The sequence below is a fragment of the Choloepus didactylus genome, chromosome 17 (genome assembly GCF_015220235.1).
Source record: "Choloepus didactylus isolate mChoDid1 chromosome 17, mChoDid1.pri, whole genome shotgun sequence".
Classification (NCBI taxonomy): Eukaryota; Metazoa; Chordata; class Mammalia; order Pilosa; family Megalonychidae; genus Choloepus; species Choloepus didactylus.
In genome coordinates, this window is record NC_051323.1 from 16963592 (window position 1) to 16976734 (window position 13143).

Below are 13143 nucleotides of genomic sequence, written 5' to 3' on the forward strand. Positions count from 1 at the left end.
CAATATGAGTTTCCTTCCAGTCTTTTTTCTAAGTGTTTGCTGCTACCTTCTGGCATACAGCATTCTTCCCTTCCCTTACAGTAAAACAGACACTTATTTTTATTTTTTCCTCTAGATCCTTTTTACTAAGCCAGTAGTTTTATAGCTTCTTCCAGGTAGGGTCTCATAGATTTTTAAAATGTGGACTAGGAGATTTTATTTATGTGTTTTATGGAGAATAGAAGTAATTTTCTTTATATCCTCTAACTCAGTGGTTTCAGGGATTTTTAAAGTAAGTTTTCCAAGCAGAACTTGACTCAGAATTTAAATGATTGAAACGGATTCCCTGGGCTCTTTAAATCTGTCTTGATGGGCAGTGGCACAACCTGACTGCCTGAAGGAGCCTGAAGGAGCCCGACCTGTCCCCAGCTCATGGGCAGACAGGTGCCAGGGTTGTGTGTGGCTCCTGGGCCCACGATGCAAATGCACAGAGCATGTGGTGCTCATGAAACTTAAAAACCCACCTAACACACATCACCACGTTGCCTCACAACAGGGAAACAAAATAAGGAACTCACTTTAGCTGGTCTTTTTCAGAGTCTCAACCACCAAACTTTTTAGTTGCTCTTTTCAGTTTTATTGTTGGTTTTGTTTTATTGAATCGGTTGTCAAGTATTTGTAATCTGGGGCCAGGGGTGGGGGAAGTGGGGCAGGTTAGCAATGGGAAGTGAAAGTGACCACGTCCTCCAGGGTGGGGACAGTTGGACTGCTGGAGAGCAGAGTGAGAAGCAGCAACTAGACAAAGGGGCGAAAACCGCCGCGGAAGCACAGCCACGGCGCTGGTTCATATGGCAGACACTGTGTGTCCTTTCCTCTAATGCACACTGCGATGGTTTGGACTGGGCACTATTATCCTTCTTTATGGATGAACAAACCGAGGCTCTGCACAGGATCACACAGCCACAGGGCCCCGCCTCTCCAGTGCCCCGCCAAGGTGTATCTCTAAGGAAGAACGAGCCGTGTGCTAAGCCTGAGCCGCTGTGGCCTTCCTGACAGTATATTGGAGCCACATGACAGCTTCGGTGGAGCAAAAATGCCCCTAGTCCTGGGTTCCTGGTCTTTCTGCCCCAGCCACAACATTTAAACCGGGAAAACAGGTTTACCCTTGGCCACCCTCCAGGGCAAATAAAGGGTCTAAAAATATCTCCCCCATATGCTCCACCGACATTCCTTCTACAGGAGGTGGCCTGGGGTGGAGGAAAGAACCGTGACCAGGAGCCTGAGGTCGGGCTGGGAAGGCCAGAGCTCCAGCCGAGAGCAATCCCCACGGCTGTGCAGGTATCCAGGAACGCCTTCTGATCCCCAATCCATGGCCACAGGCAACTGGACGGCAGGATTTTTGTCTTACTCCTTGTGCTGGTTTCAATGTATTATGTCCCCCAAAATGCCATTGTCTTTGATGCAGTCTTGTGGGAACCGATGTATTAGCGCTGACTGGTGGGTTGGAACCTTTTGATTGGATGTTTCCATGGAGCTATGACCCACCCAACCGGGTGATGACTTTGATTGGATAATTTCCATTCAGGGTGGGTCTGAATTAAATCACTGGAGCCCTATAAATGAGGTGACCAACAGAAGAAGCAGAGCAACTGACGGTGACATCTTAGAAGAGCTGCAGCTTACAGAGAACACAACCCAGGAGCAAGCAGATGCCTAGAGAGGAACACTGTGGAAGAAAGCCATTTTGAAACCAGAACTCCAGAACAGACGCCAGCCACATGCTTCCCAGCTAACAGAGGTTTTCCAGATGCCAGTGGCCTTTCTCCAGTGAAGGTACCCTTTTCGATGCCTTTTACCTTGGACACTTTATGGCATTAAAACTGTAACTTTGTAACCAAATAAACCCCCTTTATAAAAGCCAATCCATTTCTGGTGTTTTGCATTCTGGCAGCATTAGCAAACCAGAACACTCCTCTTTGTACCCTAAGCACCCGGCACAGAAGGTGCAGGAAGGATGCCTCCCTCCATGTCCTGCCCAAGGAAGTCTTTTGTAGCGTATGGAGAAGGGGAAACCAGTTCCCCTGAACACCCAAGAGCAGAGAATACTGGTTGGACCTGTGGCTGCCACCACCAATGGGTCAGATGCTTCCGGTGCTGATGGGAATGAGTGCGCCTCTTTGGCAGAAGCAGGGAGCCCTCCAAAGGTCTGCCTCCACAGGTGCTCATGTCTGCAGATACATTGGGCCCTCTGGGCAGTACCGCCTGCTCTGGAAGCAGAGGCAGGAAGGCAGGTCCCGGGCCCACCATGTGGCTCAACTCCAAGGAGCACCACTGTCGTGGACCAGAAAGTAGACAGAGCCCCCTGGAGTTCAGTAAAGCACAAGCTCTGGCCATATCGACCAGGCTTGGCATCTCAGCTCTGGCAAGCTACTCATGCTTCCTAAGCTCACCTCCACCTCTTTAAAGCGGAGATAACCGACGTGGTAACCCCCCCGGGGCTAGTGTGAGGATGAAATGAGGAAACCAACACACACACACGGGAGCAACTCTGGAATTCTCCCGGTGACCACACCCCCCTTTTGGCTTTCAGTGGCCTGTGAGCATGTGTCCTGGTGGTCCAGCCCTCGAGGAGAAGGGCCGGGACTTTGGTTCCCAGCAGGGATCAGTGCCCATCTGGAGCTGATCTCTGGGGTGGTGCCAGCATTGCCTGTTTTTTCCTAGGCCATTATTGAGCAGATTCTGAATGGGACTTCTTGTTCCCTCTCTGCTCACTCCTTTTATTCCGGATGGGTACGAGCTGGGTACACTGACATCTGGGAACACCTAAGCACGATCTCTGCTGACCACACAACTGGGGGGCCGATGCTGAGGCACACGGCACCTGCCACAGAGCCAGGTGGGACAGACGCCCCAAAGCTGGATTTTGGTGTTTTCTCAATAGGCTCCCATGTCTGTGTGCAAAACCTCTCCTTTTATAAACAGAAAAGGGAGAGCAAGTGAAGAAAGAGGTGAAGCAACAGCTCTGTTTTCATGTGACACTGGGATAAAAGTCAGCCAGAGAGGGCTGCAGAGGGATAGCAGTGCAAGGCGGAGGCGTCCCCTGCGGGAGTTCAAACCGCAATCGTGTGTTCACCGCCCTGCCTCTCGGTGGCCCCGCGAGCAGCCTGCTCTGTCCCGCCTGAGCCCCACCCCACCCACCTCAGCCGGCATCTCTCCTCCCCCCAGACCGGAGGAGAGCTACCCCTGCCCCGCAGGACCCAGAGCCCCAGGGGCCTCCCGGAGTCAGGAGTCACACCTGGGTGCCACTGCCGCGCATGATGTCCTCGGGGATGGCGTAGATCTGGTTCTCCATCTCAACCTTCTGGAGGCCGTTGTCCGTCACTCGCACCCAGAGCACACGGAAGTTGGTCCCCCCGAGGTCCAGGGCCAGGAACTCCCCGTGTTCTGCCGAGAAAGGAAGGGCCACTGTTAGCTTGGGGAAAGACAATGAGGTGAAACCGCTGCGCAGAGAACAAGGCTTAAAACCTGTGCCTTCCTCCATGGAGACAGGTCAACTCCAGGCAATGGGGAAGCTGGTGGGCGTCTCGGTTTTCTGCACACCTTCAAATATTATCTGGATTTTAAAATGCCGAGCATTTTCAGATTGCTTTTATAATTTGCATAAGCAGTGAGACTGTTTTGCCCCACCAGAATCTCTCTGGTGATGGGGCGCTCACCCCTTTGCAGACCATCTCCTCGGCATGTACCCAGCGATATAAGTTTCTCAGGCATATCCAGTCCTGGGCCAGGGGTCCGTGCCTCCAGTTTGCTTTTTATAACCCCAGAATACCCAGCACCCTGCTTCAGGCCTCTGGAATCCTGGGCCGTCTGCCAAATTGCAATCACTGTATAAAATATACTTTTTAGGGTTTGCATGCTATGGTGGTGAGGCCCTTTATGGCAGGATGAGGGGGTCGCATGACAGAATGGAATAGGGTCCAAATAACTATGAACTAAGAGGTCTTAGAGCCAAATAAGCCAGGGGATCCCCCCCCCCAAAAAAAATTACCTCAGCTCATTAGAATGTGACTGAACACTGACCCAAGAGCATCTGCGAAGAGACACAGGCTGCTCAGCTGCTCCCCTCACAGGAGCCAGAGAGCAGGGGGGGTTGGGAGAAAAGGGAGACCCCAAAAATGTGCCACAGATATAAACAGATGATTTTCATGTGTCACGAGCAAGACCTGGTTCCTTCCCTCCGGGAAGCTGGCGGTGCAGACGGGAAATAGCCAGACTCCAGACAATCAGGCAGTTGGCTACAGGCAAGTACCGGACACACGCAGGGGCCAGAATCCCAGCTGTGGGCTGGCGGGTCGGGCCAGGGCTGGGGGGGCACACACCTCACTGAGGACGCACACAGGGCAATTTTCCGGAGACGCACTTATTGGCAGGTGCATCCCCCCTTGGCCCCTCTCCCGATGGGCGACAGCCGTGGACAGCAAGGCTGGGTCCCGGAAATGCTCTGAACAAAGGAACCAACACAAATTTATTCCGTGCCCTGCTAACTCTGGTGCTGGAAAAGGCCACATCCGCCCAGTTCCCTGAGACAAATGCAGTCCCTAGGATTCGAAGGGGACGCATAGGGTTGAAATCATCTGCTGGAGATTCGCAGGGATTTGTTCCATGCAGCCAGCGGTCTGGGAGAATTAATGATACATGAAGTCTGGCTCTAGGCCAGAACCTGGCCTCCCGCTTTCTACCTGTGGCCCCTTGGGACCTCAGCTGCCTCATCTCTAAAATAGGAGCATCACACCCCCAGGACTGCTGGGAGGAAACCAGTGAGATAATGTGCTTCAAGCACTTGGCAGCATGCCTACACCCGAGGACACATTTGGTGAGTACTAGATCTTTCCATCCAGGATCTTGGCAAACACTGTCCAAGGCCCACCCTCAAGTGACACAGGCCCAGAGTTAGGGTCGCATCTCTGACTGCTGAGAAGTCAAGCCAATAAGGGAAGGGGGAGTGTAGAAACCTGGCCAAGAGAAGCCACCGGAGGCAGGTCCAGGGATTCAGCCCTGCTCCTCTGACGTACTAATTTCTCCTTCCCTCCCCAGTGTCTGGAGGCTGCCCCCACCCAATTACAGGTGCCAGCTAGCTGAGGCACCCTCAACCCCCTCGGGGCCATGGGAGACTTTTCCAGGCACCCTGGTTCTGAGTCTTCCCTGGGGAGGGGCCCTCAGCCAGATTCCAGGGAACGCTTCATCAGATTCCAGGGAGAGCTACACAGCAGTTGTCATGCAGGACGGTAAGGAAAATCAAGGATGAACTGCCTGTATCAGCATTTTGAAGCACAGAGCACACATAATCAGCTGAATTGGCTACGGCTGGGGAGTGAGGGGGCCAAGGCTGCCTTTGGGGGGTGGGGGTAGGGGGCTGGCCGGTTATCCTGCAAAGCCAGCCCTGTTGGATTCACCGGAGGGGAACGGCTCCATCGAGTGGCTTCGCAGTGTTTTCTGATGGACCAAAGGGAAAGGATAAATAATAAAGGACCCCTGAAGATGCCCCAGGAAGGCCTCTCATCCCCAGCCTTTCTTATAGACTCTCTGGTCCCGACATCCTTCCTATCCACTAACAAACGTGGCCGCCACCATAGCCAAAGACTCTTCATCCTTCCAGCATCCGGAGTCGCTGAGGCCCAGTCTCCCAGGCAGGCCCAGCACTGAGACTCCTGAAGCTACATCCTGGGGTGACCCTCTCCTGAGCCCACCTCCACATCCCACACGAGAAGCCCCAAAGGGCAGCAGCTACGAGCCGGCTGAATACCAGCTCAGCCACTTCCCGCACTGAGAGGCCAGGGGCACCTCACAGGCCTCTCAGAGCACGTTACCACACCCACAGGACAGGCTACCTCCGCGTCCGCCCCACAGTGGTGAGGGACACGAGTTATGGAACAACTGGGTTACGTGTGAACATAGGGGCACACGCTGAGCCACCCAGGAACAGCCACTGCGACTTCTTAAATCATCTTGGTCGTTTTCCCTATTATGATTATGCCTTTGATTTTAATTAATTCCCTCTCCCAGTTGCTCTCAGCCCTTCCAAACCCTGCCTACTCCCACTCCCGGCTCAAGACGCACCTCCACTGTGAACCTTCCGGGGTGTTCCGGAAGTCCAGGGCACAGCACGTGTGAGTGTGTGACGGCTGCACAGGAGGAACGTGTACGGGCCTGGGGCGGTCAGAGTGGACAGGGCAGGAAGACGACTTGCCAACAGCAGGTTCCTTAAGAAAGTACACAGCCACTGGCAGAGGATCCAGGATGGTCTCAGAGAACATTCTGCTGAGAGTCGGTATTTGGGGCAACTACTAAGAAACCATCTCACATTACACTTGCTTGTTGATGGTTCTTTTGGTAAACAAAAGTTTGAGTGGCAACTGTGGGGCTTATGTATGAAATTGTCAGAGGTAAGACGTTTTATTAAGCACACTGTTGCTGGAAAACAATTTTAACATTTTAAAAATATTAAAATACGAACACTTGATAAAAAGTTCAAACAGGACAACAGTAAATTAAAATGAAATGCAAAATTCTCTCTTTCCTTTCTCCACACCCTGAAAGTAATGACTATTAAAAGCTTCTTGCATGCCCTTGGATATATTAATTTTATAAAGTCAGGGTTAGCTGTAAGGAACACCTTGCAAGAAAAGGGTTTGAATTGCTGGTTCAAAGGATGTATGTTTTAAATTTGGAAGATACTGCCAAATTACCCTCCCGAAAACTCTTGCCAATTTCCACTCAACAGGTGTGTTTCACCCTCACCAGGGTCCCAAATTATCTAGAGATTAATTGTTGCCAACCTGCTGGGTCAAAGAGGTTTCTTTCTTTTCTCTTTTAACATGTATGATGGTTAGTTTCATGTGTCAATGTGGTTAGATTATGGTGTCTAGTTGTTAGGTCACACAAACCCTGGCCTGATTGTTACTGTGAGGGTAATTCATTGATGGATTTACATCATTAGTCAGTTGACAACATCTACAGCTGATTGCATCTACAATTGACAAAGGAGATTGCTTTCAGCAATGAGAGGTTTGCCCAAAAGATCAAAAATAAATCACCACATTTACCTTCTATTTTTTTATGTGACTTTTTCAAAAAATGAACCCCAGTTCCCTGTCTTCACCTCTCTTGTCCCTGGACAGAGCTCAGACCTTCCCACTCTCATCTGGATTATTGTGGTAATAAAACAATGAAAAGAGAGAAGCAGGTATGAGGGAGATTTAGTAAATTGAAGGCACCAACATGTAGATTAATGGAAGAGAAACCAACATTTGTTAAGTGCTGTGTGCTGGGTGCTTTATAAACGTTGTCTCATCAACCCTCAACAACTTTGTTAGACAGGGGATCCTAATTCTGATTTTACAGGAGAGAAAGCCAAAGCTCATGTCAAATAAGTCAAACCACAATTCAAATCTAGATCCAGCTCTCTGGCAAATTTTTTACTGCAATGATCAAGGAGGAGACTCACAGGAACACTGTAAAGCTTCAGACAAGGAAATCTTTACTAACAATGCCAAGAGCATAAAACCCAGCAGTGACACACTGTCCCCAAGCCGGGCAGCAGAGGACGTGAGGCTGGAGCGGAAGCTGAGTCACTCGGTTAAGGCCACACGGGGTGAGTGAGGGCCGGGGTTTGAACCCTGGTCCGTCTGACTCCCGAGCCCGGGGTTGTCCCGCTGCGCCACACCCACGCCTCCGTGGCTCTGCTTCCTGGCAGCCCAGGATAACCTGGCGCAGACTCCAGGGTGGAAGCAAATAGCTGTGAAGTGGTGAGAAAGAAAGTGGAGACGCCCTAACCTTTATCAGTAGCTGCAGCCCCTGCCCCGGGCCCCCTGGACGGCTTCTCAGACTCAGCCTTCCCTTCTGAGTAAGAGGAAGGCACACCCTTCTCCCCAGAGGAACCCGGGACCTACTAAAGCTTGTCGACACAGCTGGTTTTGGGGGTGCCATCTTGTTCTTTACCAAACTTCTGTTCCCCACCCCTTCTGAACACTCTCCAATTCCCCCCGGAAGTCCTCTTAATTTAAAAAATAGACGAGAGGGGGTACCAACCCTTACTAAAAGGAAAAAAAGGTACTCAGAGAGATGGCGCTGGCCCACAGCTGGAAGGAACAGGCAGTCAGAGCACTAGGACATGCCACCCTCCATCAGGGAGCCTGGTAGCTAAGATTCACATCATCCCCTCTGGTGGAGTTTGTTTTCTGACTCATTTCCCACCCTGGGCTGGCACATACATCCAGGATGGCTCTTATCAGCTACATAAGGTCAGCAAGATAAGGGGGTTTCAGTTTCTCTGGGAAGCTCACCTGTCCCAGGGAAGGGCTGAGGAGGACTAAAGAGGCACCTGAGAAACCGCCCAGGCATAATATTCCATGTCATCCTGGTTGATGTGACAACTGTAATTTGGTTGAACGGGTCGTAACTCCAGCATTGTCCAAATCACAGGTTAACAGGTGGCTGGTGCCTGACAATATCTGTGTATTTTGTAGAATATTGCAAGGGGGTCTATTTTTGATCTCTAGGTGCTTGCCAATCATTAAAATAGATTGCCACCTGTTCCTCCCATCAGGCGCCAGAGCTGAGTGCCAGCCAGGGCTCTAAGAGAGCCCTACAACCCAGTTTGTTTTGTTTTTCCTTTGTAAGCAGCAGTTCCCTTTCTTCTAGACAACTGTGCTCAGAAGTGGCAGTGACCTGGCTAAGGTTGGGGCCGGAGCTCGGCCCCCTCATCCCACCAAATTGGGTGATCAGACTTCTTCAGAACCATGGGTTCCAGAAGCCTCTTTGTGTAAACAAGTGGCTTTTACGCAGTGTTCCCGGAGTTCTGGGGGTCCCTGACAGCGGTGAGGTGGGCCCTTAGTGAGAGTTGAAGGAGGCCAATGAAAGTGCACGCTCTTTCAATTTTATTTCTATTCCCCGCTTTTCACTGTTTTATGTGTGGGGCTCCACATAAGATTTCACTTTGGTTTCAAGCTGGGAGTAAGGTCCATGACTAAAAAGTTTGAAAATCACTATTTCAAGGTCCAAAAGTGCCAACAAAATACTTTCCAGTCCTCCATTAGTTTTACAACACTGAGCATTTGAGACGGTTACTAAGACCTTCTTTGCCACCTGGTGCTGCGGGTCCCTGCCCTTGACAAGGAGAACAGAGCAGGCAGAGGCTCTGGGGCGGTTCCACAATTGGCTGTTACAGGAGGGACAGTGAATTATTCTGATTCTCAGGAGGTGACACGTGACAGCAGGTCTCCATGGGTGTCAGACAGAGGAAGGGGATTGCACACAGTGGCGTGGACGTGCATGGCATGCTTGGAAAATGGCATGTGCACGGTGGCTGCAGCACAGGGCTCCTGAGGGATGGCAGCAAGCGTGCAGCAAATTCCATTGCCAAGGACTTTGGTTTTTAAGCATAAGATCAGACGTGTTTTTAAAAGAGTTCCAGCAGCACTGTGGAGGGTGGGTTGGGTTAAAGAGCAGAGTCTATAGCCAAGAGAGTGGTTAGGGGGCTTGTGATCAGCTAGCCAAGGGTTTGGATTCAAGGAGTGGCACAAAGAATGGAGGCAAGACTAGTTAGCTGGTGTTCCAGTTTGCTAATGCTGACATTTTGCAAAACACTAGAAATGGATTAGCTTTTATAAAGGGGGTTTATTTGGTTACAAAGTTACAGTCTTAAGACCATAAAGTGTCCAAGGTAAGGCATCAACAAAAGGGTACCTTCACTGGAGAAAGGCCATTGGCCTCTGGAAAATGTCTGTTAGCTGGGAAGGCACGTGGCTGGCGTCTGCTTGCTCCCAGGTTGCGTTTCAAAATGGCGTTCTCCAAAATGTCTGTCTTAGCTGCAGCAGCAAGCTCCTTCTGTCTGAGCTCTTCTATAGGGCTCTAGTAAAATAATCAAGGCCCACGCTGAATGGGCAGGGGCCACACCTCCACATCTAATCAAACATTTCACTCAGTTGATTGAGTCATTTCTCTATGGAAACAATCAAAGGATTCCAACCTAATCAACACTAATACATCTGCCCCACCCCCCCCAAGACTGTATCAAAGAACACAGCATTTGGGGGACATAATACATCCAAACTGGCACAGCTGGGGTCCAGGACCATGCAGGGTGGCCGGCCATCAGGGTTCACCCAAGATTGAGGGGTTTCCCAGTGACATGGGCTTTCAATGCTAAAACTGGGCAAGCTGGGACAGCTGGCCATCCTAGGGCCATGTCAGATTTGATCACTGGGCTCCGGCTTTCCTGGTCACCCTGTGCCTGGGGGCAGGCAGCCCTGAACTTTAAGTAGGTGAAGGACCCACATCTGTACTTTCCAATGGAGTTCCTGAACTGGATCTATAGTAACTCAGTGCCCAGAAAGGAACCCACCCCTGTCTGCCCTACCATCCCAGGAGGATTTCACTGGCCCAGGTGACTGCACTGAATATTCCAATCTTCCTTTGAGGTGTGGCTCCGAGGTTGGGGGGACTTTATTTATCCTTCACTGGCACACCACAGTGAACTGCCCTAAGTATGCACGGTTTGTACTCCAGTGGACAGGGAGGAATCAAAGACAAATCTCCAGGTCCCGGGCAGCCAGTCCATCAAGACAACCTTTGGCTGACCTGGTTCCTCAAGGCACGTATGTCCCATGGAACTGGAACCAACACTGTCACCACCGCATCTGGCAGCCTCTTTTCAAGCTCCAGGGCCTGCCTCTCCATTACAGTGCAACGCCTTCTCTGCTCAATAGCTCAGCAAGAAAGAAGCAACCCCATGTTATTAAAGGTGTTGAATCATACAGTCAGTCAAGGCTGGGGGCTGGTGCAGCTGAGGAATGGGGTGACCTGAAAGTCTATGTCAGTGGCTTTCAAATCACACTGGGATGCATTTTTCCAAATACTGGTTTACTGACTACCAAAATAGAGAAAAATCGAGCTGCTCCAATTGAAGGGAGGGGCCTGGAGCGTGTGAAACCCTTTGTATGTAAGTATCCCCAAGGCTCCCAGAATGCTGTCCAAAAGCAGTACCCCAATTCATGTGTTGAGGAATCGTTTCTTCAGCTCCAATTATGTCTGTCCCAGAAATGTGTTGAATTAGCCTCAGGCTATGACCTGTAACATTCTTTGAAATTTGCTCTCTAATTATCTGTTAAATCGTACTTTAAAAATTATCACTGTTACATATATATGTTAAATTTCACAATAAAAAATGTGTTTTAAAAAAATTAGCCCTAGAGATGAGAAACACTCAATATTGTGTAGCAGTTGAGTGTTAAGCTTTTCAGGCAGGCAAACCTGGGTTCAAATCCTTGTCTCAACATGTATTAACCATGTGACTTTGTGCAAACTATTAGAAATCTCATACTCAGATGTCATTGTCTGTGAAAAGAGGCTAGCAATAACCTCCCCTCCAGCCAGCACCACCTCCAACCCCAGGACATGCACAGACAGATGGACACACACACACAGCTTTGATCGGGATTCAATGCTATAAATGGGAAGGGTATTTGGCACAATGCCTGGTGCATGTAAATGTTTAATAAGTGCCAGCTACTATACATAGACTTTCTGTCAATACAATCTTCTTTTATATTGTTGGCACCACATAAATCCACTTATTGACCAGCTCGCAAGCTGACTGATGATACCCGCATATCTGCTGATATAGTGCCGAGCAACAGAGATAAGGGCTCCTCTCAGGGTTTTACCAGCCTCCGTGCAGCCTCACCTAGCACCAGTCGCATCTCCCTTTATCATATCATGTGCTTGCATTATATGACCCAGTATCGTTCTCTAATTGTTTCATCTGGGTAGGCCTGATCTCCACAAGGGCAGTTTCCACTCTCCAAAGGCAGGTCTCCAGGCAGCTTAGCACACGGCTGCCCACCCAGGGCCGAGTCCAGGAGTGTGGTTCTGCTGAATGAACTCAACAGCTAGGCCAGAGTTACTAGAATAATAATTAGTGCATGGTGCTAGCAGTAGGGGGCTATGGGAATGAGGGTATAAGCATTAAATGTGCAACTAGTTGGGTGGTTAAGAGCCCAGGCACTGGCATACAACTGCCTGCCTTCAAATCCTGACGCAACCACTCACATGCTATGTAACATTGGACCAACTGCCCTAATCTCTGTAAGTCTAGTTTCTTTTCCTATAAAATGGGGATCACAGAGCCTACCATCTGGTCATTGTGAGAAATAATAAGAGACCCCCAATACCCTGACTAGCACAGTACCTGTCATTTAACAAGATCATTTTCAATCATCATCATTGTTGCCGTGACCGTCATCATCACTCCCTGCTCTCCAGGGAGTGAAGTCTGGCTTGAGGGTGCAGATGTACTCACCTGTGAGAATAACCCACAATTCACAGAATTGTGGAAAAAGTGTCAAAAGCCTTCGTCTTGGAAATGTTTTGGTAACTTCAGTTAAGATGTGGCCCAAGTGAATCAAGGTGGGTCTTAATCCTATTAGTGAAGGCTTATAGAGAAGGCCACACAGAGAGGGAAGCCACAGGGGGCAGCCAGAAGTTGGAAGAGAAAGGAGAAGCCAGGAGAGGCCGCCATGTGCATTGCCACGTGCCAGAAAAGCCAAGGACCAAGGATCGCCAGCAGCCAGCCCCAGAACGCCACCGTCCTCCAGGAGAAAGCATCGCCTTGATGTTGCCTTGATTTCAGACTTCTCCTACCCTCAAAACTGTGAGCCAGTCAGTTCCCATTGTTGAAGCCCACCCATTGCACAATATTTGATTTAACAGTCAGGAAACCAAAACAGGAAAGCTTCACACCTGCTCTCTTCTCTCCCATCTCCTCCGAAAGAAAGGATCTGGGAAGCTCACGTCCCCTTTCTCCTGGGAAAATGTGTGCTGGGTGTCTCCGTTTGCTGGCATGGACTGTGGCTGCACACGTGAGAAGGTCACATACTTGATTCTCCTTTAGTTCAAAGAAAACCAGCCACAGATGTTGCCTCTTTTGAAAAATGAGGACATGAAGGATCAGAGCCTGTGCCAGTTTGAATGGATTATGTCCCCCAAAACACCATTATCTTTGATGCAATCTTGTGTGGGCAGAGGTATTCATGTTGATTAGATTGTAATTCTTTGATTGTTTCCATGGAGATGCAACCCACCCAACTGTAGGTGATAATTCCGATT

At 49.9% G+C, this 13143-nt stretch overlaps 1 protein-coding gene across 3 annotated transcripts in view; it reads right to left on the minus strand.

Moving 5' to 3' along the window:
* The window catches only part of HK2 (hexokinase 2), a 72873-nt gene that overhangs the window by 27329 nt on the left and 32401 nt on the right, over positions 1–13143 (minus strand). For all 3 annotated transcript variants that reach the window (XM_037807103.1, XM_037807105.1, XM_037807106.1), the window contains one exon: positions 3275–3423. In XM_037807103.1, the coding sequence (XP_037663031.1) occupies positions 3275–3423 (149 nt within the window). The remainder of the gene's footprint in view (positions 1–3274; positions 3424–13143) is intronic.